The 22,388-nt window shown below is 45.8% G+C and overlaps 1 protein-coding gene across 2 annotated transcripts in view; it reads right to left on the bottom strand.

Moving 5' to 3' along the window:
- ESR1 (estrogen receptor 1) overlaps positions 1-22,089 on the bottom strand; it is a 279,658-nt gene extending 257,569 nt beyond the window's left edge. Inside the window, exons 1-2 of one of the 2 annotated variants that reach the window (XM_004601103.2) lie at positions 21,953-22,089; positions 19,495-19,984 (exon numbers count right to left, since the gene is read on the bottom strand). In XM_004601103.2, the coding sequence (XP_004601160.1) occupies positions 19,495-19,955 (461 nt within the window). In that variant the 5' untranslated portion in view covers positions 19,956-19,984; positions 21,953-22,089. Of the gene's footprint in view, positions 1-19,494; positions 19,985-20,437; positions 20,536-21,952 lie in introns of those variants that run through there. The other variant, XM_055136027.1, reaches the window with a different exon arrangement.
- Positions 22,090-22,388: the final 299 nt, after the last annotated feature.

The raw sequence follows: 22,388 nt of genomic DNA, 5'->3' as shown, positions 1-22,388 counted from the left end.
TTGCTTCTACATTACATCCCATCCAATCTGGTGTGCCACTGTTGGCTCATCAGTGTTGTAGAGTTTGGGACGTCACTCCAGGAAGTCCAAAATTTTTAACTGGGTGATACAGCTGGAGTTAAATTTTAACTGGGTGGAAGCTTTTAGGTGTGTTCATGACTGCCTAATGTTCTAGAAGTGTGGGGAGATGGTGGGAAGTAGCCCATCCCCAGCTCTGTGGAAGCCTGGAGATTTGAGTCACAAAACCCACATACCTGAGTTTTGCAACAGATTAATTTCTGGAAGAGGCTTGTCCTGAGCCGTGGAGTCCAGCCGGGAGTATGGCAGTGATTCTGGAGTCTGGAGGCTTTGGGCTGATGGGGGTCTGTTTGGGCAGGACCTGCCCCTCTCTCGGGTCCTGCAACAACTCAACCTTGCACAGAATATGGAAGAATCTCCGCAATTTGCTGTTCTCTTTCGAGATATATTTATGAGTCTCTGTATCATGGCTGATGAATGAGTTTACTTGGTACTGGAGATGGTTCATGAGAAGTCTCTGTTTGACAGTAGCAAAGCTACTTGACCAATCCCACCACTATTGACCCATAATCCCTTCACTTCCTCTCCCCACCCTTAGCATCTCCAGTTCCCAATTCTATTGATCATGTTTCAGGAATTTGTTCCTTTTGGAGAGTGTTCCTTTCTACTCTATGTGTGACATTACCTCATACTTTTCTTTTAGCTTCTGATTAAATTTACTTAGCATGATCACCTGTAACTCTATGCATTATTGGCAATAGCCAAGATCTGGAAACGACCCCAGTGTCCAACAATGGCCACATAGTTAAAGAAACTGGGGCCTACATACACAATTGAATACTACTCAGTGGTGAGCAAAGATGAAAATTTTCAGCTGGTTGCAACTGGTATTGACTGGGATGGAATAAGAGACTGGTGATACCGAGTTGATTGATTTACCAAGTCTTATGTCTTTGTTGACTCACCAAGATGTTCCAAGTAGAAGCAGTGCCTTAGGAGATACTGGCATACAAAGGCCCCACTCAGTCTGACCTTCACATATCATTTGGCCTCCTTCATACCAAACCTGTTCCCACCTAAGGGTTTTTCCATCCCTGGGACTTCAACCTAAAATGCTTTTCTTGAGGTTCTTCTAGCGTAGACAGTTCCCTTCCCTAGTCCCAATCCCTGGGTCATGTCATGGGAACAATTGGCTCATCTGATTCCCAGGGCCAAGAACAGTGCCTGGCAGAGGCTATCAGTCAACAAATATTTGTACATCAAATGAATGGAGGAGTTAGGGTCAACCCTCTGATGACCATCAGTGGAAGTTTGAAATGAGCAAAGAGAGGTGAAAGCACGCAGGCGGCCTGAGCTCGTCACTCCAAATCAAACTCCCCAGAAGTGATTTCAGTTACTCCTTAGAGAAAGGATCCAGCCCTGGTCCCTGGAAGTCAGCAAAGCTAATACCACCAGTTTCTGAATCCTGAGCACTCAGTAACTGGAGACCACCAGCCTGGGTGCTGTGGAACTCTGTGGAAGCATCAAGGCCAAGAGTCCAGGCTGACTAAGGCCTCTGCAGACCAGCCTCCATTTCTGGGCTACAGCCTCTTATGACTGTCTAGACACGGAGTCAGGAGAAACATGAACCCTCTGGGAAGAAGGACTTGGTGGGGCTCTAGCCCATTCCTGCCTCCTACGAAGCGTTGAGCATGGTCAGAGAAAAACCAGTATGTCCTCAGGAAGTGAGACATAAAACTCTTTACATTTAACTGTGAAATCCTCACCCTGAGTCCAGTGCTATCGTTCCCTAAGGGATAAGATTCCTCCGAAGACAAAAGCAACGTAAAGAATCCGATCTTCCCTTCACTACCTTCTGTGTTGCTGTCAACAGCTTCAACGGGCTCCCAGCCAGAACGCCAACTCTCTCGGGTGACCTCCGCTGCCATCAGCTGCAGCCACAAGTCTGCTCGGCAGCTGAGGGCTCTGGACACTGTGCCAATGCTTCCCCCTGCTGTGCCTTGGAAGGAGGCTCTGGCAGTCCTGCCATGTCCTGGGGCTGGGGCTCAGCAACAGCAAATATTTCTGAGGCCTTGGGAAGGAATTTGCACTCCCTGGGTTCACAGTAGCGAATGTCCCCTGGGCGACTTCATGGTGACTCCTGAGCACTGCCCGGTCTCCCTGAGCCCAGGCGAGGCCTTTTCTACATCCCAGCTTGGATTTCATCTGGGGTTTTGGTGCTTAGGGTGACCCAGGGGCCGCTCCTGGCAATATCTGGTCAACCATGACAGAAATTCAAGCCTGCATCCTGAGTGCGTGGCGCTGCTCTGGTCCTGCACAGCCCAAAAGTGCTCTGAGATCTCCAGGACCAGACCCCACAATGCTCAGGGAGACCATGCAGTGCCAGGCTCGAAACCAGGGCCGGCTACTGGCCAGGCATGCAGGACTTATCCCCCCGCACTGTCTCCGCAGGTCTCAATTAGATGCCTTGATAGAACTACCTTGTGTGCCACTGTCATGATTTCCCATGCACCCACCATGCCACCGAGCCCTCTGGGAACCACTCAGGGAAGAGACCAGCCTCTCCCAAGCCTCTACAGCCAAGTTCAAATTCTTCCTTCACTCATAAATCCACCCCCACCCCCTACTTCCAAGACACTGAAAACTCAAGCCCCACCCCTGCAGGCGGTGCGACTGTGACAGATGTGTTTCCCAGCCAAGACTGGTCCGGTGCTAAACCTTTCACACATTAGAAAGCATTTCAGAGAGATCTTTTTCTCAGTTACCATTTCCTGAAATCCAGTTCTGCCTGCAACAAGAACATTTCCTCCAGACATCCAAAAAGCGCTCTTTCTAGAGCATTCTAAACTCATTCACAATTTAATTAGTGGAGCTGATGCCAAGGTGCTTTTTTTCCCCCAAGTCCCACCCTCTGGTTTGCATGTCATTTGGAATTGGACATTGGAGGAGAGTATGGGAGCATTGACTCTGGTACTTTAAGGGTGTTTCTTTGAAGTTACAAGTATCCCCCCTGCCCATCCCACCACCACCCTGTATAAAAAGTTAGCACAATACCACTATGCTTTTAGCAAAAGCCTATGCCAGGACCTGCCTCACTAGCTGGCGGAAATCCAATGCGGATTTCCACTTTTACAACAAAGGCCCAGAAGCCAGAGGAGTGTCCAGCTTCTATTCCACAGCTCTCACTCCAGGATCTGCTTTCATCCAGGTGTTGTTCTGACGCCTGCCTTCTCTATGTGTGTCATTTGTAGGTTTTATGCGTTATTTGGTAGGTTTTTGTCTTCTTAGTCTAACAACACTCAGTATAAATGAACAGTAATTGTCTATTTGTCTCACACCATTCCTGCTTGCCAAAGGTTTCACAGTAGCACTCTACTTTCCAAGTGTGAGGGAATCTCGTAAGGACCAACTCTCTCTTTCTGTGTCAGCTCTAAACCTAGGTCCTTAAATGCAATCAAGAAGGGTAACCTAGGGGCTGGAGTGATACAGTGGGGAGGCATTTGCCTTGCACATGACCAACCAGGGTTCAATCCTTGGCATCCCATATGATCCCCCAAGCACTGCCAGGCGTAATTCCTGAGTGCAGAGCTAGGAGTAACCCCTGAGCATTGCTGGGTGTGACCCAAAAAGAAAAAAAAATAGAAGGGTGACCTAAATAGGCATGAAAATCCCACATTGGCACACTCTCTTCCCAGTGGGCAAGTGACGGACATCTGGGTGGGGACTGCTAGGAGAAGCGATAGAAAAGAACCCCAGGCTTCAAAGATTAAAAACAGTCAAGACTGAAGCCATTCAGCTGAGCCTGGCAGGTTGGACCAATAGAGATGCAGGCATTTTTAGATCAGTCACAGAGACTGTTTCGGTATAATCAGACAGGGCGCACACTGACACTTAAACCAGTGTTGCCCTTTATCACAAGTTCCACTTTGTCTGCGCATCCTGTGTTTCCTCTGGCAATCCACAAGATGCTGCACTGATGAGAAGGCCACGGTGATGCGTGTGTCTGGCTGACAACAAGGGTTGAGATCGGGACAGCGGGAAAGGTTAATCATCAAAGCCTTCCCCGTATTTGTCTAGTGAAGAGACAAAATTCTGTCTGTGAAAAAAAAAATGGGTCATGTTGAAGGTGCATTAACTCTTAGACCAGAAGAATATGGCATCAAATTGATGTCTGCCTGTTTATGAAAAATTGCTCAATAATTAAAAAGACTAATGGACCTTCTTATGCACTGAACTTGCATCACCAAAGGGAGGCTCGCCCACACACACACAAGCCACGCCGCCCCCCTCCGTTAAGAACAGTGCCGGGGAAACACAGCATTAATTGCTCATCCTCACTTTCATTCCACCTGCACAAATCGGCTTCCTGGAGCTCCATGGAGGATGCTGAAGCCAAGACTTGAAGAAGATAAAAGTAATCATCTTCCAAGGAGATGGAAGATTTTGGCTCTGCAAAAGCTGCCCCTTGACCTCAGTGGTCCTCTGTATGCATCTAGAACCCTCCAAATGGCTGAAGACAAGACAAAGGCTTGTCAAAACACCATTCCAAGCATTCTGCTGTAAACTTGAAGGCATTTCTCGAGAGGATCTCAATGATACTTTCAAAGCACTGTCACTGTAGCACTGTCATCCCATTGTTCATTGATTTGCTCGGGCGGGCACCAGTAACGTCTTCATTGTAAGACTTGCTGTTACTGTTTCTGGCATATCTAATACGCCACAGGGAGCTTGCCAGGCTCTGCTGTGTGGGCAGGATACGCTCGATAATTTGCCATGCTCTCTGAGAGGGGCGGAGGAATCGAACCTGGGTCAGCCGCATGCAAGGCAAACACCCTACCTGCTGTGTTATCGCTCCAGTCCAGTCCTGGTACTTTCAAAACCAGAAGAAAATCCCTTTTCCCACCGCCTCCACGTTCCTTCTTCCCCAACAGGTAAGTCGCATGGGGATGGAATGCTACATGCTCTCAGAAGTATCAAAATTAAAAAACATTTTAGGCTTTTGTTGAGTTATAAATCCTCTCCAGATAAATATAAACTTTTACAGAGTAAATGGTGTCAGATCATCTTGATTTAGTATAGTTATAAAGCAACAGCCATGACCTTCTTTGACACATTTATCAGGAAGATTAATTATACGAATGACACATGGTTCCATCAATTCCCATTCTTATTAAACTTACATTTCATTTCCTGGAACAATATTAAACTACATGGCAAAAAAAATTAATAGTGAACAGTACACAACAAATGTTGGATATAGTAATTAACCTCAATAAAAACATATGTTTTTCAACACCGGGACCATGTAATTCACCATTTCTATTGTAATTTAGCTTCTGAATCAAGTACAGAGCAAATTCATTCCTAATCTTGCCAAAAGTAAGGTGAAATATCTATTATGGAATTATACAAACTCCTTGTTCACAGTGGTAACTGTGGAATAAAAATAGCACCTGACTGCATTAAGAAATTTATAGGAATCAGTGTAAGACTTTAGAGAAATCTGGCAAGGTAATTCCTCATCTTTCAGAGCCAGAAACTAAAAAGAGAAAAACAAAGAAGAAAGGAAATTTTCATCACAAAACAAAAGTTACTAGAAGGGGAAGGGACTGATTACTAGAAGGGGGAGGGACTGATCTAAATCCACAAATGGTGTTCAACTGCTAATCTGTGAACCAATATTGGTCCACAGGCATGAAAATGTAAAAAAAATACTGATGGGAGAATGATCTGCACAGTAGATCTATAAGACGAGAAGATGAGAGGGAATGACCTACCGTATAGAAAAATACATTTCCACCAGATCCTTCAAGCTGGATTGTTAAAAATTCTCACATGGATCACATACCATCTAAGTACACAGCCTGCAGAGAGGACCAAGGAGCTACTCTACTCGCTGCTGCCACGACTGTCGTTTTGTAGCCTTCAGCATCAGGCATTTCTTCATTTCACTTTGCCCTGCCCACACTCCTGTCTCTATTTAAAACACTGCGATTTTTAACATTAGCAGCATAAGGAGAGTGACTGGACAAAATAAACATTGCAATTCTGTCCAGATGTAAAATTCTCGAGTGGGGTTCTCACTCAGAGCAGTGCAGACAGCTACTATCAGAAAGTCTGTTAGACTGTGTTTAACGGCTCACACTGATACTAGAAGGGCAAACATCCCTCTACTTCATGAAAATCTGTTTAAACATGCTTTTAGCAAGAACCATAAAAAATAGGCATTTGTCATAAAACTAAAAGAAGCGGCCTGGGGACAGAGTTTAAGATTAAAGTATTGCCACAACTCAACATAAAAAAAAATATTACCGGTAATTAACAAAGCAACTGCTAAATAAATGGCCCAGAAGTGACCCTGGCTACTTTTCTGTAACATCAATGTAGCATTGGGAAACCGCACATTCCAAGTCCCACATCTAGATTCTGGATCCCTAACTCTCCATGGCTGACAGCATGGCTTTGGGCAAGTTACTCGCCCTCTCTGAGACTTACTTGGTTTCTTTGGCCATAAAGTGAGCAGAATAGCCGTCCAAGCCCTCTTGTCTGCTGGAAGAGCTCAACAAGATGGTCCATTCAAGGCTTTCAATTGACAGTGCCTGGTGCTAAGTCATCAAAAATACTAACAATTTGCAATTTTAAGGGGGCAGGAGGTGCAGAGAGAGGACAGGAGGGAAGGGGACAGGAGAGGAGGAGAGGGGGAGTGGGAAGAGGATGAAAGGGGAGGGGAGGAGAGGAGGAGAGGAGTAGGAGGAGGGGGGAGGGGACTAAGAAGAGGACTAAAGGGGAGGGGAGGGGAAGAAAGAGGAGGAGAGGGAAGGGAAGGGAAGGGAAGGGAAGGGAAGGGAAGGGAAGGGAAGGGAAGGGAAGGGAAGGGAAGGGAAGGGAAGGGAAGGGAAGGGAAGGGAAGGGGAGGGGAGGGGAGGGGAGGGGAGGGGAGGGGAGGGGAGGGGAGGGGAGGGGAGGGGAGGGGAGGGGAGGGAAGTTCATGGCAATCTTTCCTGGGCACTGTGGTAATGGTAAAGGTGCAATAATGTTGTACATCAAAATTATTTTCTGTTAAGTATTTTCTGTCACTGTCACTGTCATCCCATTGCTCATCAATTTGTTCGAGCAGGCACCAGTAACGTCTCTCATTGAGAGACTTATTGTTACTGTTTTTGGCATATCCAATATGCACGGGTAGCTTGCCAGGCTCTGCCACGTGGGCTCCATACTCTCGGTAGCTTGCCGGGCTCTCCAAGAGGGGCGGAGGAATTGAACTCGGGTCGGTCGTGTCAAAGGCGAACACCCAACCACTGTGCTATCGCTTCAGCCCATCAAAATCATAAACATTAATATTATTGTCACCTAGAAAAACACTATAATTGCATTTCTATGAGCCACAGTTATTCAACAAAACTCTAGAACTTGTGCAGTCCAGTACAAGTCACCTGACAAGTCTACTAGACTTTTCCTAACATCTAGCTCAGATACTTTAGAAGAGGGTTAGACTCAAAAAATCATCTTGGGGGAGGTGCTGGAGTGATAGCACAGCGGGTAGGGCGTTTGCCTTGCACGCAGCCGACCCGGGATCGATTTCCAGCATCCCATATGGTCCTCTGAGCACTCCCAGAAGTAATCCCTGAGTGCAGAGCCAGGAGTAACCCCTGTGCATAGCCAAGTGTGACCCAAAAAGAAAAAAAAAATCAACTTGGGCATGTGTGAGGCCTTGGGTTTGCTCTGTACACCACTCAATAAATAAATAAATAAATAAATAAAGATAATGGGTGAGATCAGGCTTAAAGAGCTGGAGGGCTTTAAGGGCTTTGCAGGTCCAAATCCTGGGCTTGATCTCCCAACACTGCAAGAACCAAGGAGTTACTCCCAAGCACCAGTTTCATCAGTCACAGCTGCTAGGTGCCAATAAAACAAAAAAAGCAAAAAACAGGAAACAGAAAGCCCTAGGCCAGTCCTTATGCGTGGCTGAGAACCTGTATTTCAAGTTGTGTGGCCACTAGACAAGACCCAAGTTCATTTCTAACCTGTTTCTGCTCTGAGCAAAGAACAGACTCGGGCATCGACCATGGGGAAAGGGCTCAGTGAAGCTCGCCCTGGGCTGAGAAGTCCCGGTCAAGCTTCTGCAAGCCCCACTTTCCTCAGCAGACAGTGGGACCCACCAACTGGCAGGCCCTGGGACTGACTGTGATTCAGCTGTACGGCACTTGCCCGGCTTGTGGGGGCTCTGGATCCCATCCCCAGCATGCCCCCTCCCGAATCCCCCAACCAAAGAAACTCAACAATGCAAACTGTGCTCTTTCCCACGCTGGGGAAGCCATGCTCACCCTTTTTTGTTTGTCTTTGTTCTGTTGCCAAACCCAGGGGTACTCAGGGCTGACTCCTGACTCTGCACTCAGGGATCACTCCTGATGGCCTCAGGGGACTATAAGGGTCCTGGGGACCAAACCCAGCTCAGCCATATGCAAGGTAAGTGCTCCAAAGTGCTGTACTATCACTCTAACGCCCATGTTCACTCTTGAACATGTATCTTTCTCTCTGTCTCTCTCTCTGTCTCTCTCCCTCTTTCCCTCTTTTCCTTTCTTCTTCCCCTCCCCTTTCTCTCTCCTCCCATTTCTCCAAGCAAGTTTGGTTAAATACACAAAATTTCATTACAAAGTAAAAATAAATGAAAATGCAAGAGTATTTTAATACCCTTTCAAACTCTGTAGAGAGGGACAGCCTTAAAAACAGCACCTATCCTATTGACAGGAAGAATTCTGCAAATACCCAAAGAGTTGGTGCGGTACACGCAAGGGGCACTTTAATGAACTCTACACAATAGCCTTCCAGGAATGTTCCCATTGCAAACGCAATTACAAAGCTAGCACCGTCTCTCAACAGCACTGCTTTTCAGACTTTAAGACTTGTCTACTCTGTGCTGGAGGCTGTGGTGGTGACTGAAGAGCTAAAAGCAAGAGGGCCCTAGGGGGGTGGGGGGACAATCTCAGCATTTCAATTTCTAAGCAAAATCCTAAACGCTGAGAGCTCATTGGCAGAGGTCTGTGTTTGCACTCCTACCTTTGGTTGTTTGCTAGTTTCGTCTTATATCCTGCAGCAAACACATACCCTCCTATATTCGTCTTCAGTTTGCCTTCCTTTCACCCTCTTGGAGTGCTGAGTTATTTCAGAAAGACCGAGAGTAAAAACTAATGATACTGTCACTTTCCTCTCCAACACCCCCTTTAGTCTCTAGGTCAAAACCCCAAGCAGTTTAAGGAAATAAAGACTTGGAAATGGGACCAGCCTGAGTTTGGAACTCAGCAAAATCCTGGGCATATAGAAAGGACCTCCAGGTCCCTGTAAGTCTTTACAATTGAGGCGACGCCTACAGATGTGTCAGGAAACTTCCAATAAGTGAACTATGCAAGAGAAAACCCTGCAGAGATTCGGTGTTGGTTAGTTTTATTGGGCTTCTTAATGGCTTATTCCTACTTTGAGCTTAGTATACTGATCAAAACTGATGAGATGAGACTAGGTCTTTTTGAGTCATCTGGGTGCCGAAAGCATCCTTGATTCAAATATGCCGCCAGAGCTGAAAATCCATTTTTTCAGAAAGGAGGTAGAAAGAATAATTTTTTTTCAAATCACAGAAGAATTCCCTCCTTTCCCTCTGTATAACATAGCTTCCCCAGACCAATTACAATGGGACAATGGTGGGGGGGGGTGTCAGGGGCCACATCCTACAGTGCTCAGGGCTTACTCCTGGCTCTGTGCTCAGCAATCACTCCTCGCAGGGCTTGGGGGTCTCCTATGGGATGCCAGGGATTGAACTTGGGTTGGTAAGGCAAGCACCTTTAATGACCCTACTCCCCCCAGTACACCCCCATCATCAATTTCTTACCTCCCATCTTCAAATGGCATTTCAATTATGTTGTTCTATTAAAACACTGATGACATAGAAAAAGGAAAAAAAAGAAAACCTATTCCAGCTTCTGGAATAAAAGATCACTAGATGTCCTGGTCAAGCCATATGTCATTCACTTAAAATCATTTTCCAAGAACTTAGCAATAAGAAGGAACAGTTGCTCTAGTACTTTTCAGAGGATGGCTTCACCATAATATTCAGCCCCTGTCCACCCCTTACACACTCCCTACTGATTTTCTTTTTATATTTTTGGACTGTATTAGATTTTTTTTTGGTAGCACAGTACCTGGCATCAACCATAAGCATTTCAACTTCCTACTTCCTTTCAGTTGGAAAAACTTTAACTCTAATCACAATAGGGCATTAAAGTTGGTTCCTTGAAGGCAAAATAAATAAACAGAGGGAAGTTACAAACATTCCTGCCCCAGACACTCTGTTTACCTCCTTCATTGTACAATTCCCAGCACCTTCCCATAAAGGAGCAATAAAATACAATGACTTGATGGGGCAGGAGAGATAATACAGCAGGTAATTCGTTTATTTGCCATGCATGAAACTGACCAGGGTTTGATCTGGCATCTCCATAAGGTTCCCAAGCACTGCCAGGAGTAATTCTTGAACATTGAGCCAGGAGTAACCCCTAAGCATTGCTAGGTGTGGCCTCCAAACAAAAACAGAATAAACAAAACAAGCATTTATTATCATTGGGCATGCCCCCAACACACACACACACACAAAGCAAACAAACAATGATTTCCTATGTCCTGACTGTGTTTTAAGTCCTAGAACTATTGCACTCATTCAATCTTGAAAACTATCAAAAGGCACAGGCCTTACCACCCACTCTACAGATGAGTAAACTGAGGCACGCTGAGCTAAAATGAGAACTCAAGCAGGGTCCAGTGAGAAATAAACTGCCAGGACCTCACATCTGTACTTCAGTTGTGCTATTTTATACATTCAAGTCTCATCAACAGAGACTTTGTGAATACTGAACCATTGCTCCTACAGGATAGACAAAACTAGGTACGTTCAAGTCTTGGAATCCAGCATTTTCACCAATCAGTATAGAGCCCTGTTTCTGATGTGTTTCTATTTTAAGACAGACTGACTTACACTGCTGCTTCATTAACACAGAACTCATGCCCAGCAGTTCTGTACTCACGACTAAACAAAGTTCATCCCCCCCCCCCCCCCCCCACTATCCGCAGTGCTGAGAATACATAACACTGTCTTTTTGGAGCACAAGATGGCCAGGAGCTTTTTGAAATGGGAAAATTCCCACCAAGGAGGAAAGGTCACCCTGGTGGTGGTGTTGGAACGCTAAGTGCCTGAAACAACTGCATAATAAACAACTTTGCAAATTAGTGTTTTTAATAAAAATATAAGCAGAAATGCAAGCATGCAGAAAGCACGTCACCTAAAAGACCTCATCTGGCACATGTGTGTTTAGACAGAAGGCTAAAACCATTGCCTGGTGCGAGCGTAGCCGGGAACCTAAGTTGGGAACCATGTCCAGTGATTCTCAGATTTCCCCCACTCTGCACAGTAATGACCAAGAACGATCCAGGGGGGGCTGGAGCGATAGCACAGCGGGTAGGGTGTTTGCCTTGCACGCGGCCGACCCAGGTTCTAATCCCAGCATCCCCTATGGTCCCCTGAGCACTGCCAGGGGTAATTCCTGAGTGAAGAACCAGGAGTAACCCCTGTGCATCGCCGGGTGTGACCCCCCCCCAAAAAAAGAATGATCCAGGGTTATTGATTTGGGTCTTACAAATAACTTTTAGCAAATAGTGAATTCACAAATATGGAATTCGAAGAGAGTGTACTTGCAATTCCCTAGAGACCCCTTTGCATTTTTCTTCAGGAAAAAAGAAGGAATCACAGACTCCTCCAATTCTTTCCATCCCCTAGAAAGTTCCAGAAAGGCCACCAGGAAGGAGACCCATCATGGGGCTGACTCACAACTCCCTATTTGACCCTCAAAAGTGGGCAGAGGAGTCTCCACAAAGGCCAGAGCTGGGGAAGTCCTGTTAGAAACCAAAGAGGCCCCCTACCTTAGGTCTTAAAAAATTTGAGGGGGATACCAAAATAAAGTAACTTTTTGGTTTAGCTAAATCGCATCTTGGGGGCTGGAGTAATAGCACAGCGGGTAGGGTGTTTGCTTTGCACTTGGCCAAGCTGGGTTCGATTCCCAGCATCCCATATAGTTCCCTGAGCACCTCCAGGTATAATTCTTGAGTGCAGAGCCAGGAGTAATCCCTGTGCAACCCAATAAATAAATAATAAATAAATCAATAAATCGTATCTTGTACTCAAGTGGGAATACAGCTCCTTTCTCTCTGGAATGTTTGAAATAAACCAACAGGAAAGAAGAAAATACAGAGTTTTAAGTTAACATAATGGAAGCTTGAAATCACTTTTGTTTCTCACAATGTTGGTATTGTATTGCAAACATTTCAGCATTTAGAGTACCCTCATTAAATGAGTAAAGGGAGCCATACATGCACCTAGGTGTGCTCCAAAATGACAGGGGTATTCCATTGGTTTGTTTTTGGTGTTTGTTTGTTTGTTTGATTTTGCAGTTGTTGGAAACTGAACCTAGAGTCACATACATATAAAACAAGGCCTGTGCTCTATCACTGAGATATATCCTCAACCTCAAAATGAATCATTTTGTTGTCAGAGTGCCAAGTTAAAAATCAGGCTCAAATGCCCTGTGCAAGTTTACCTGTTTCTAGAATTCCTGAAAACCAGTCTATAAACAGAGACAGCAGCCAAGACGACATGGCTATCTCTATTCTAAATCTTTCTGCAGAAAAGTAAGGCCCAAAGATTTCACGCACTCATGTAACATGATTTCCTAGCTGCTCTGTGCTGGCACTCTGATGAACATAATTAATAAGTACTACAACAACACATTCTAATTTATCCATGCCACTGATGAGCCCCACAACTTAGGACCAGGTTACCCCAAAAAGGAATGAATAAATTGTCAAAGCAATTGCACTCTGTGAAAAATCTCTTCCTGATTTGGTTCTAAACTTCTATCTTGTATGCGATACCACTCTGGGCTGTTTATGGAGGCATATTCTCACACCACTCACTCTCTGAAGACAGCAACTCTGTTGAGCTCTGTTTCAAATTTCACTGGAAATGAAAAAGAAGAGACAAAGCAGTTAAAAAGGAACTAAACCAGGGAAAAAAGGAAGGAAATATCTAGAAGGAGCAAATTTGAAAACAGAGAACAGAGAAAACTTGAGTGGGAAAAAGAGGTCAAAGCAAGTGGAAAAAGAATAACATTCGAAAACGGAGCCAAACAAAAAAACCAATGAGAAACTTCCAGAACAGACACAGACATTTTTATTAAAGGGTAGCAGAGGGAAAAGAATTTATGCCACTGCAAAAAAAAAAAAACAAAATTAACTATTTCTAAATAGCTGCAGGAAACTAAAAACAGAATTCTGTTTAACTTCCAGGGTCTTAGAAGAAATATCCTGCTTTTATATGAGCAAGTGAGTCAAGCTGGGGAGAAGGAAGCCTGGGTGGGAACAGAAGGAAGAGATGCTTGGAGGAGGCAGGATAGGAGGGGACCCACTATAAGGCCCAGGTGGGGGTTCTGCAGCTGTCCAGAGGAGGTGAGAACCTCACCTTGAAACTCCATGTGCTCCTTGGCCCCTCCTGGGCGTGAACACACCCTCACAAAGAGCCCATCCAGTATTTAAGGAGGACTCGTTTGTGAATGTTTAGTCCTGCCTAGTTCTTAATTTACTTCGTCCAAGTGTGTTGCAAAACTGACCCGAGCATATTTCATAGGCATTTCACAGAGTCTAGAGTGACAGGACACCCAAGCCCACTCTTAAATCACAGATACTAATAGATCTGTGTCATCTGCATTATTGATTAGTTCACTGTTGAAATGTTGGGCTATTTATCTAAATTACAACTACGTTTGAAAAAATGAGCAAAGTGAATGAAACAGATTTGACTTTGTTGTTGTTGTTGTTGTTGTGGGGTGGTTTCTTTTGGGGGGGTGGAGGGGCAACCCCAGGAAATGCTCAGGGGTTATTTGTGTGACCCCCTCAGCCATAATCAGGAACCATAGGTGGTGCTAGAGATTCAAACCAGGGTTGTAACCACCACAGCAAGCAAGTAGCTGCTCACTTGTACTGTCTCTGCAGCACGAGTGATTTCTCTGCTCAGACTCCATAATAGACATCAGGAAAAGTGACATTCCCAAAGTGATGCCAAAACTTCAAAGAACCATCGCCATCACCACCAACAACCGCCACCACTACCTTTAATTCCACACCAAACCACCACACCACGTACGGGCGGCAATCACACCCTCTCTCATTTGACCAAGTTTCTTGAAATTATGACTTCATTAAACAATATAAAAATGTGTCCATTTGGGCACTAAATAGTTTTAGTTTTTTTTTTAATCAAGGTTGGAAAGTGCTTAGGTAATTCAAAGTATTGTTAATGCCAACCTTCCTCTATAATCCCAAATAATATTCTCTAAGGTGCTGAGAAATTTGTAGTTTCTTCCCTCAATTCATCACACATATCCTAAAGGTGCTCCCATCAAAGCCCAGATTTCAAAGGTAGGATCTACATGTGACGTGAAGGACACATCAGATTGGGGGCTAACTTAGATGGCAACAAAGATCAGTCCATTGGAAGGGTTTAAATCAAAACGGCAAAAATAAAACAAAATGGTTTCATGATTTTGATGTAAGAACCTTCTACAATACCTCTTACACTTTCACATTGCTTGGTTTCTATTCACAGAATTCAATTCATGTGTATACACACACACACATTTCTACATTTCTGTCTAGTATATGCATTTGCGTTCTGAACCATTGAGGCCAACACATTTCTACATTTCTATTTAATATATGCATTTGTGTTCTAAACCATTGAGGCCAGTCTGGGTTTTCCTTCCTCTGAAGACCAAATTGAAACTCAAGGTTAAACCGAATGACTAATTGGTCCTCTCCAGCCAATGTGCTCTAGCAAATAAAGAGAGCTGGAGGCTTTCCGAAGGGTTCTATAAAGTTCAATTTCAAATGACAATGAAACCACATGAGGAGTTAGCAATACTGGTTTTATGCTGAACATATATATTATAATATAAAGGCCTATAATTATTAGAATATATATTATTCTAATATATATATTAGAATATATATCTATATATATTAGAATATAAAGGGGAAATGAGAATATAAAGGCCTATAATTCTTTAGGTAAAACTATTTTCATGTAATCAATGATTGTTTTAAATTGTGCCCAAATCATTAAAACTCCTTATGATAACCCAGGCAACGAAAAAATGTTGCAGATACATAGATTTGGTTAACACAGAAAGAAAAGATTTCATTACATTATTATTCTTTATTTGCAGTGAAACTCCTGACTATACACATAAGTTCTTGCCAGTTATATTTTTAAGTTTATAAAAGCATCAGAAAATATTCATAAGTGAATAAAATCGGAAAGGTATTAGAGGCTTATATACTATCTCATTACAATCTCATTTGAAAAAAATCTCTGATGTCCTATCATTAAAATTCGTGTACATATATCACATATATTTTCTTGATGTCAATTCTAGCCTATATTTTATGTTCTTAAAATAATAAGACAGCATGCTGAACTTGAATTTTCTAAAGTTATGAATGTCACATACTAAATTTATTCACAAGAGTTATCCAAAGATCCAAATTAACTTATGGGGTGTAAGAAAGAAGATTAGAATAAGTGGCAATGATCCTTGAGGACCTCTCAGAAAGGTATGAGCTACATGGAGTAGTTGAAAATGAAAGAGTGTTTGAAGAGCTGATGCTGTTTTCTATCAAAAATACATTCATTTCTGAGGCAGTATGTTACTCCTGGAACTATTAGACCAAATCAAAGTATCAAATAAACATAACAATTTCAATTAATTGAAGGAAGGAAGGAAATAAATAATACCTACATACAAAAAAAGAATTATTGGAAATGTGAAAATTAGTCATCCAAATATCTCCCTAGAAATGAGTTTCTGTTCAGAGTTGAAAATAAAATTAAATTACCACCAGTGGGATACTTCCTACCTAAAATTTCATGAAGAAGGAAAAAAGAGAGTCATTTTATACTGCGGTCCTTCTTAGAATTCAAACAGGAATTTTGAATAAAACTGAAGGAGAAACTGAATCATACGCACCATATTTTTTAAAATCCAATTTAGGTTTTTATTTGTTTTAAAATAAAAGCATAGTATTCAATAGACCTTTTTAAAAAACCTGGTTTATCATACACCCAGTATGTGTTACTTACTTCTCAAAAAAACTTCAACAAGACACAAAACTTTTTTTTTAAAGGAGAAGCCCTAATAACTTGTACACTGACTGGATTCATAATTTGAATGACTGGAGGTCCACTGGAGGTCAGCTTGATTACTTACAGATTTCCCCCTCTTAATTTATTGGGTATTATAACAATCTTTCTCAGGTTATTAAATGCCTAGAGTACTTTTACAAATCATATTTTCATACACCAATATGGCTATATTCTACAGTCAATAGAAGACAGCAAAAGCATCTCACTGTGAAATAATGTGATCTTCCCACAAATTCTCCGCTCATTCCAATGGAACATTCTGGTGGTCAATCCAAAAGATCAGATATTTTATCATCCATTTTACAAATGGAAAAGTTAACAATCAGTAATTTCAACTTTTAAGTCAACTGATCTCAAGATATCATCTAATTTCTAGGAGGTGAAAACTAAAGCAACTTAGTGAGTCTTTGAATTTTTATAGATAAAACAAGCAACCGCTTCTTCAAATTTTTTGTTTTCTACTTGAACAGAGCATTTGAGGCCAGTAGCTTTCAAAATTCTTTGACCTCAACCCTGATAAAAATCAAATGTACAACAGTTACTATGCAATCACGTATAATTACAATAAATAAAACTCACCTTTACTAAATATTTTCTATTCCTTCTCTTCTAATGAGCCTCCCTATTTTTAAAGTTGTATATGCACTAAACTGATTTCATGATCTCTGGGTTTTGACAAGGGGTTTGAAAACACTGCTTTCAGTCCCCAATGTTCTAATAACCACTGAAAAAAAAAAGCAAAGGTTCTTTATAAAAGTCCCAAGCAAGTATCAGTTTTTTATCTAGACATATCTTCAAGCAGAAACAGGGAGAGTGGGGCAATATTTAGTAATGTCCATTCATTTCAAGCAAGCTACCACTTCATCTTCATGATTTATAGGAGGCAAAATTCAAACAAAAGTCAAAGTTCTGGGGAAAAAACTACAAAGGGAAAAAAGAATCACTCTAAAACCAAATCTCTGTACAGAATCTCATATCTGCATGGCTTCTACTTTATTTTTAAGTTCTTGGTTAGTTTCTGAAAATTATTATTCTAAAAGTATTGGAAGATCATCTACTGCAATAGAAAAAAATAGTTTAAGATGGGGCACCTTCTAGTGATATTATTTGCCCCTGGGATGATGAATAATTTTGAATAAAATGTGTTCCACTCTTTCATTTGACCATGCTCACTTTGTAATTATTAGCAAGGCAGTAAATAATCCACTGGGGAGCAGTCTCATTAGTGTCCATTGAAATTTGGTGGCATTAATTTGCAATAAAAGAACTGAAAATTAGGTGGAAAAGAAAATAGTTTCTGCAGTCTACCAGGAGGTTATGGAATCCACATCATCCCTGCCTTCCTCCCCGTAGAGGATTTCTTTTAAAATGTGTGAATGAGGACTTAATGGTCCTATTTTATTCTAACATGTTTTCTAAAGTGAACAAAATTAATTCTTGCCCACTTTAAAAAAAAATTGACTTAAAGCTAGCAAAATTCACTGGGAATAGGCCGACCTTTTTAAAAGTTCGCTTCCTGGGATGGCTTTAAGTGGCAGGACCCGCCTGACTATGGGAACCCCGGAAGCCCTTTAAGGGTGCAGGGAATGGACGTTCAGACCCCCTAAATGTGCCCATTGGTGGCTTCCCGTGTCACTTTCCTCCCCTTTCTACTGTCATAAATATCTCTGGGGAAAAAAGTAGTGTAACTAGCCAGGGCCTGTCCGCTGGGGATTGGAGGGGAGTGTGCGGGAGGATGGACCAGGGATCCGCGAGAGCGCAGGGTGCCTGAGAGGCAAGGATCAGGCAGTGCCTGACTCAAAGCCCCATCTGGTGGGCGCTCCAATTCCTCCTAGTCTCAGTCCTTGGGGCTCACATCCCGTGGGCGCTAGGACACAGGTAACCACCCCTCCGGGTCCACCAGCATGGGGACAAACTGTCAGAAGGAAATCGGGAGGGGAGTGGAAGGAAAGTCTTCATCTCTTTCAGGGGGGAATGCAAGAGCACAAGCAATCAAAGCTCTAGCTACAGTGGTGCTTGCCTTAGTGTCCCCGGGAGCCAACCTTTGCAACGCACCCACTGACAGGCTGGGAACCCAGCCGGCCAGCAGCAGTGGGCGGGCGTGGGGTAGGGGGCACGCTTGCGCCCCACAGGCTGGGAATGCAACTGAGCTGGTAGCCGAGTATTTAAAAAACGGGGCATGTTTTGCGCTCACGGAACACCTATAAATTTCCCCTTGTCACGAGACTTATGTCTGTCGTCTGCAGCAACTAGGATCCAGGCAGAGAGCTCAGAAAGCAGAAACTTGTTCCGACCCATCACCTCATTGGTAACTCTCCTGAAAAGAACATTGCCATGAAATCCCGGGGGGGGGGGGGGGGTTCTCGAACATGCAAAAGGGGGAACCTGGGAAAGGTGTGGGGCGGGGAGGGGGGGGTCTATGAAGGGCGGGCGCCAGGAAATACACACATGTAGAAAACACACGCACGCACGCGCACACGCACGCACGCACGCAGAAAAAAAAAAAAACCCAAACAAAACCAAACCAAAAAACAGAATCGCCTGTTTCCCATCCTGAGACGAGATGCCAGAGGAAAGCAACATGTTGCTAGCTCCTTAGAAACCAGTGTCTTTTAAATAAGAACTCTGTTGGAAACTGTTGGAAAGCGCCAAACACCGTCCCCCCATCCGCGCCCGCTGCCTTTAATTCAAATTCCAAGGAGGGACACCTGGGACCCCAAGCGCCTGGTGTTTATTTACTATGTGGTGGGAGGGGGGGCTGCGGGACACCCTCCTCTGCCCGCAATAACAAATAGCCTTTGCGGGCCTCCCTGACAAGTGTTTGGTTAGAAAGCGCGCGGGGCTTTAGAGCTGCGCCTCCCGCAGACCCCTGGGAGGCGGGGGATCTTTTTTATTATTTATTTATTTTAATTTTCCCCGCTTTTTTTTTCTCCCTTTCAGCTCAAACTAGAAAACTTGACTCTAGACCCCGAGATGCACCTTCAGCAGCACCCCTCGGCCCGCCCCCTGCCCCGTAAACCCCCGCACCGACTGCGTTCCAGCGAGAGCGCGCGCGCGCGGGTGCGCAGTTCACCCCGAAGGTGGCGACGGGGCGTCCCCGCGTCCCGCTCCCTCCCGCTGGCGGCCAGTCGGTGCTGGGCCGCTACCCCCCGAAGTGGTGGCGGGGCGGGCGGCGCGGGTACCTGTAGAAGGCCGGGGGCCCGGCCTCGCGCAGGGCGTAGGCGTTGGGCTCGCTGTCCAGGTAGTAGGGCACCTGCTGGCCGTGCGGGTGCAGGTAGGGCGAGAGCTGCGGCGGCGGGTGCAGCAGCATCACGGGGTTCGGAGACACGCTGTTGAGCTGGGGGAAGCCCCCGAGGTTGTTGGTGCCGTACGCCGCGGCCGCCTCGGACCCGGGGCCGTAGCCGCCGAGGCCCGCCTGGCCGTAGACGGCGGGCGCGACGGGCGCGTTGAAGTCGTAGGCGGCGCCCTCGGGGTAACCGTACACGCCGCCGCCAGGCCTGTTGCCGTCCACGTACACGTCGCCCAGGGGCCGCTCCAGGGGCATCTTGAGCTGCTGGCGGTTGAGCGGCTCCAGCTCGCCGCCGCTCTGCATCTGCTGCAGCAGGGCCATGCCCGGGGCTTTGCTGTGCAGGGTCATGGTCATGCTCCGGCCGCCGCTCGGGACTCAGCCACCTGCAACGAGAGCGGAGCCCGCGGTGAGAGGCGGCGGCGCGGCGCGGCGCGGGCCCGGCCCCGGTGCGCTCCCGAGCGAGCGCGGCCCGCGGGTCGCCAACTTTTGAAGTCGGGGCCCCGCGGGCCCAGAAGCATGACAAAGGTGCTGGCCGCCCGCCAGCCTTGGCCGCGACATCTCTCCCGGCGGGACCCGGCTCGGCTGCGGCTCCCGATCGGCCGCTTCCCCCCCACCCCCACCCCCTTCTCTCCCCCACCCGCCAACTTTCCGGCTCGGGCCGCTCGGCTGGCTGGCCCGGGAGGCGGAATTTCGCGGCAGGAGGGCGGGTCAGCCGCGGGACTCGCCTAAAGGTGGCCCCGGGGAGACGGGCGCGACAGGCGCCTTCGGAAGGCCCCTCCGAGCCGGGATCCGTCTTAAGGGGCGGCCGGCCGCGCACTCCTCGCCGCGCCCCCCACCTATCTCTTGTTTGTCTCTCTCCCGGCTCCCTGCGCGCCCGCCGTCGGCTGCAGATCGGCGGCTGTGGACAGAGAATGACCCTGGACAGGCCCGTGCTGTGACTGAGATAGGGGACGGACCGAATGGGGTGCGCGCGGGCACCTGCAGCCGGCCCCTCTTTAGCTCAGGGGCGTGGGGAGGGGCGTCGGGGCGGGAGGGGGGGGGCGTGAAGAAGCGGACGGGGGCGAGATTCAAAGCCTGCCCAGAGGAAGAACTGCGTTTTGCTCAACTGGTGATGCTGCTGCGTTCGGGACCTCCATTACCTCGTCTGCAAAATACTCCGCCCGAAGCGCGACCCCCTTGCCACCAGGTGGAGAGCCGCCCCAACCCCACTTCTGTGTTTGCGTTGGACCGGTGCTGTCCTTCTTCCCCGCAGGAATTCTCAAATGAAGGATGATTCACAGAAACCTCTGCTTAGGCGCACCATGCCATCCACAGGTTATGCAACCCAAACTTCAGAAAGATAAATATGAATTGCGACCTTTGCCTAGGAAAAGTAGTCTCGAGTCATTAACCAGCCTTTGGCACTTAAGTCACACCATTCAGCTAACCAGTCAGTTGCAAAATGCGGACATACCTTTCTTCAATCCTAAAATCCTGTCATTGAACCATCTCACTTTCCCTGGGGCTAGGTAGGATGTACCGAGAGAGAAAGTAATAGAAAGAAAGTTTTGAACCGAATTAAAAGCTAACCATGCACACACTGTATATAAATATGCGTATATGTATAAGGATAAAGCTATACACATACAAAAGACCTGATACTGATATATTGTGAACTCATAACTGCAACATATATCTTTTTAAGTCTATACTTTTAAAATCAACTTTCCTTAATAGCAGATAGATAGGACCATGATAATTGCTAATCACCATAATTGCTACCTCAAATACCCAACAGAGCATCTGACAAATGGTTCACAGCAGTTATAAATCCCAAAGTTACTGTTAGTAATGTTTTTGAATATTTCATAAGAGTTCACATTTTACCTAATTCTTAGAAGAGCAGAGGAGCCGTTTCCCAGGGGCTGTCTGCAGATGTGGCTAATTTCATAGGATGCTAAAATTGATCCTCCCCACCCTAACCACAGGCTGTAAGTAAGGAAGGAGTCAAAAACACACCAGGTGAATCAAAGATATTTTTCCTTATGCCCAGCAACCATTAATCCCCAAGGCAATTTTTCTACAGATAATTTCATTTCCATAAATCAAACTTGTCTTTTTTTTTTTTTTGAAACACATGCAAGAAGCACTTCTTGAAAGATCGGAACCCACCTAGTCTTCTGTCAGTTTCTAGAATCCCGGCAAGTCCTGAAAGGAGGGAAAAAACACGGGGGGGAGAGTTGCCCAGAGAAACCCACCAAAAAGCAGCCAAGCCTCCGCTCTCGGCTAAGATAGAGACACTGAGCGATCGAGCTAAGTTGCCTTCTCCAAACGCGCAAGCTAGAGAGAGAGAGAAATGAGAATAAACCTACCCGACTGCTAAGCGGACGCCTTTCCAGAAAGCTTTCCCCGAGCTTGTCCAAGTCAGAGTGTGGGAGAGGGAAGGCAGGGCGGGCGGGCTCGCACACGCGCTCGCACTGGGCAGAGCAGAGAGTGGCGGCGCGAGCGGGGATGTGTTTGGATGTGGAATGGCAGGGACTCGGGAAGCAGCCAGTAGGCTGGGCACTTGGCAGCCCCTCCCGCAGGCACAGCAGCTGGGCTGCAGCGCGGAGCTGGGTGAGTGGCAGGGGACTGGAGAGAAGCTTGCACAGGGGGGCAGTGTGGCAAAGCCAGAGTCAGCCAAACTCCTTTTGCGCCTTATCCTGGGAGCCCGTCTAGGACTCCCAGCATCGCTTCCAGCAGAGGGGGTGGGGGGAGGAGGAGGAGGAGGAGATAGAGAGACACAGAGAGACAGAGACAGAGACAGAG

This window comes from Sorex araneus, chromosome 4 (assembly GCF_027595985.1).
Source record: "Sorex araneus isolate mSorAra2 chromosome 4, mSorAra2.pri, whole genome shotgun sequence".
Classification (NCBI taxonomy): domain Eukaryota; kingdom Metazoa; phylum Chordata; class Mammalia; order Eulipotyphla; family Soricidae; genus Sorex; species Sorex araneus.
The sequence above is the reverse complement of the archived record's forward strand: the minus strand, read 5'-3'. Positions and strand labels throughout refer to the sequence as shown.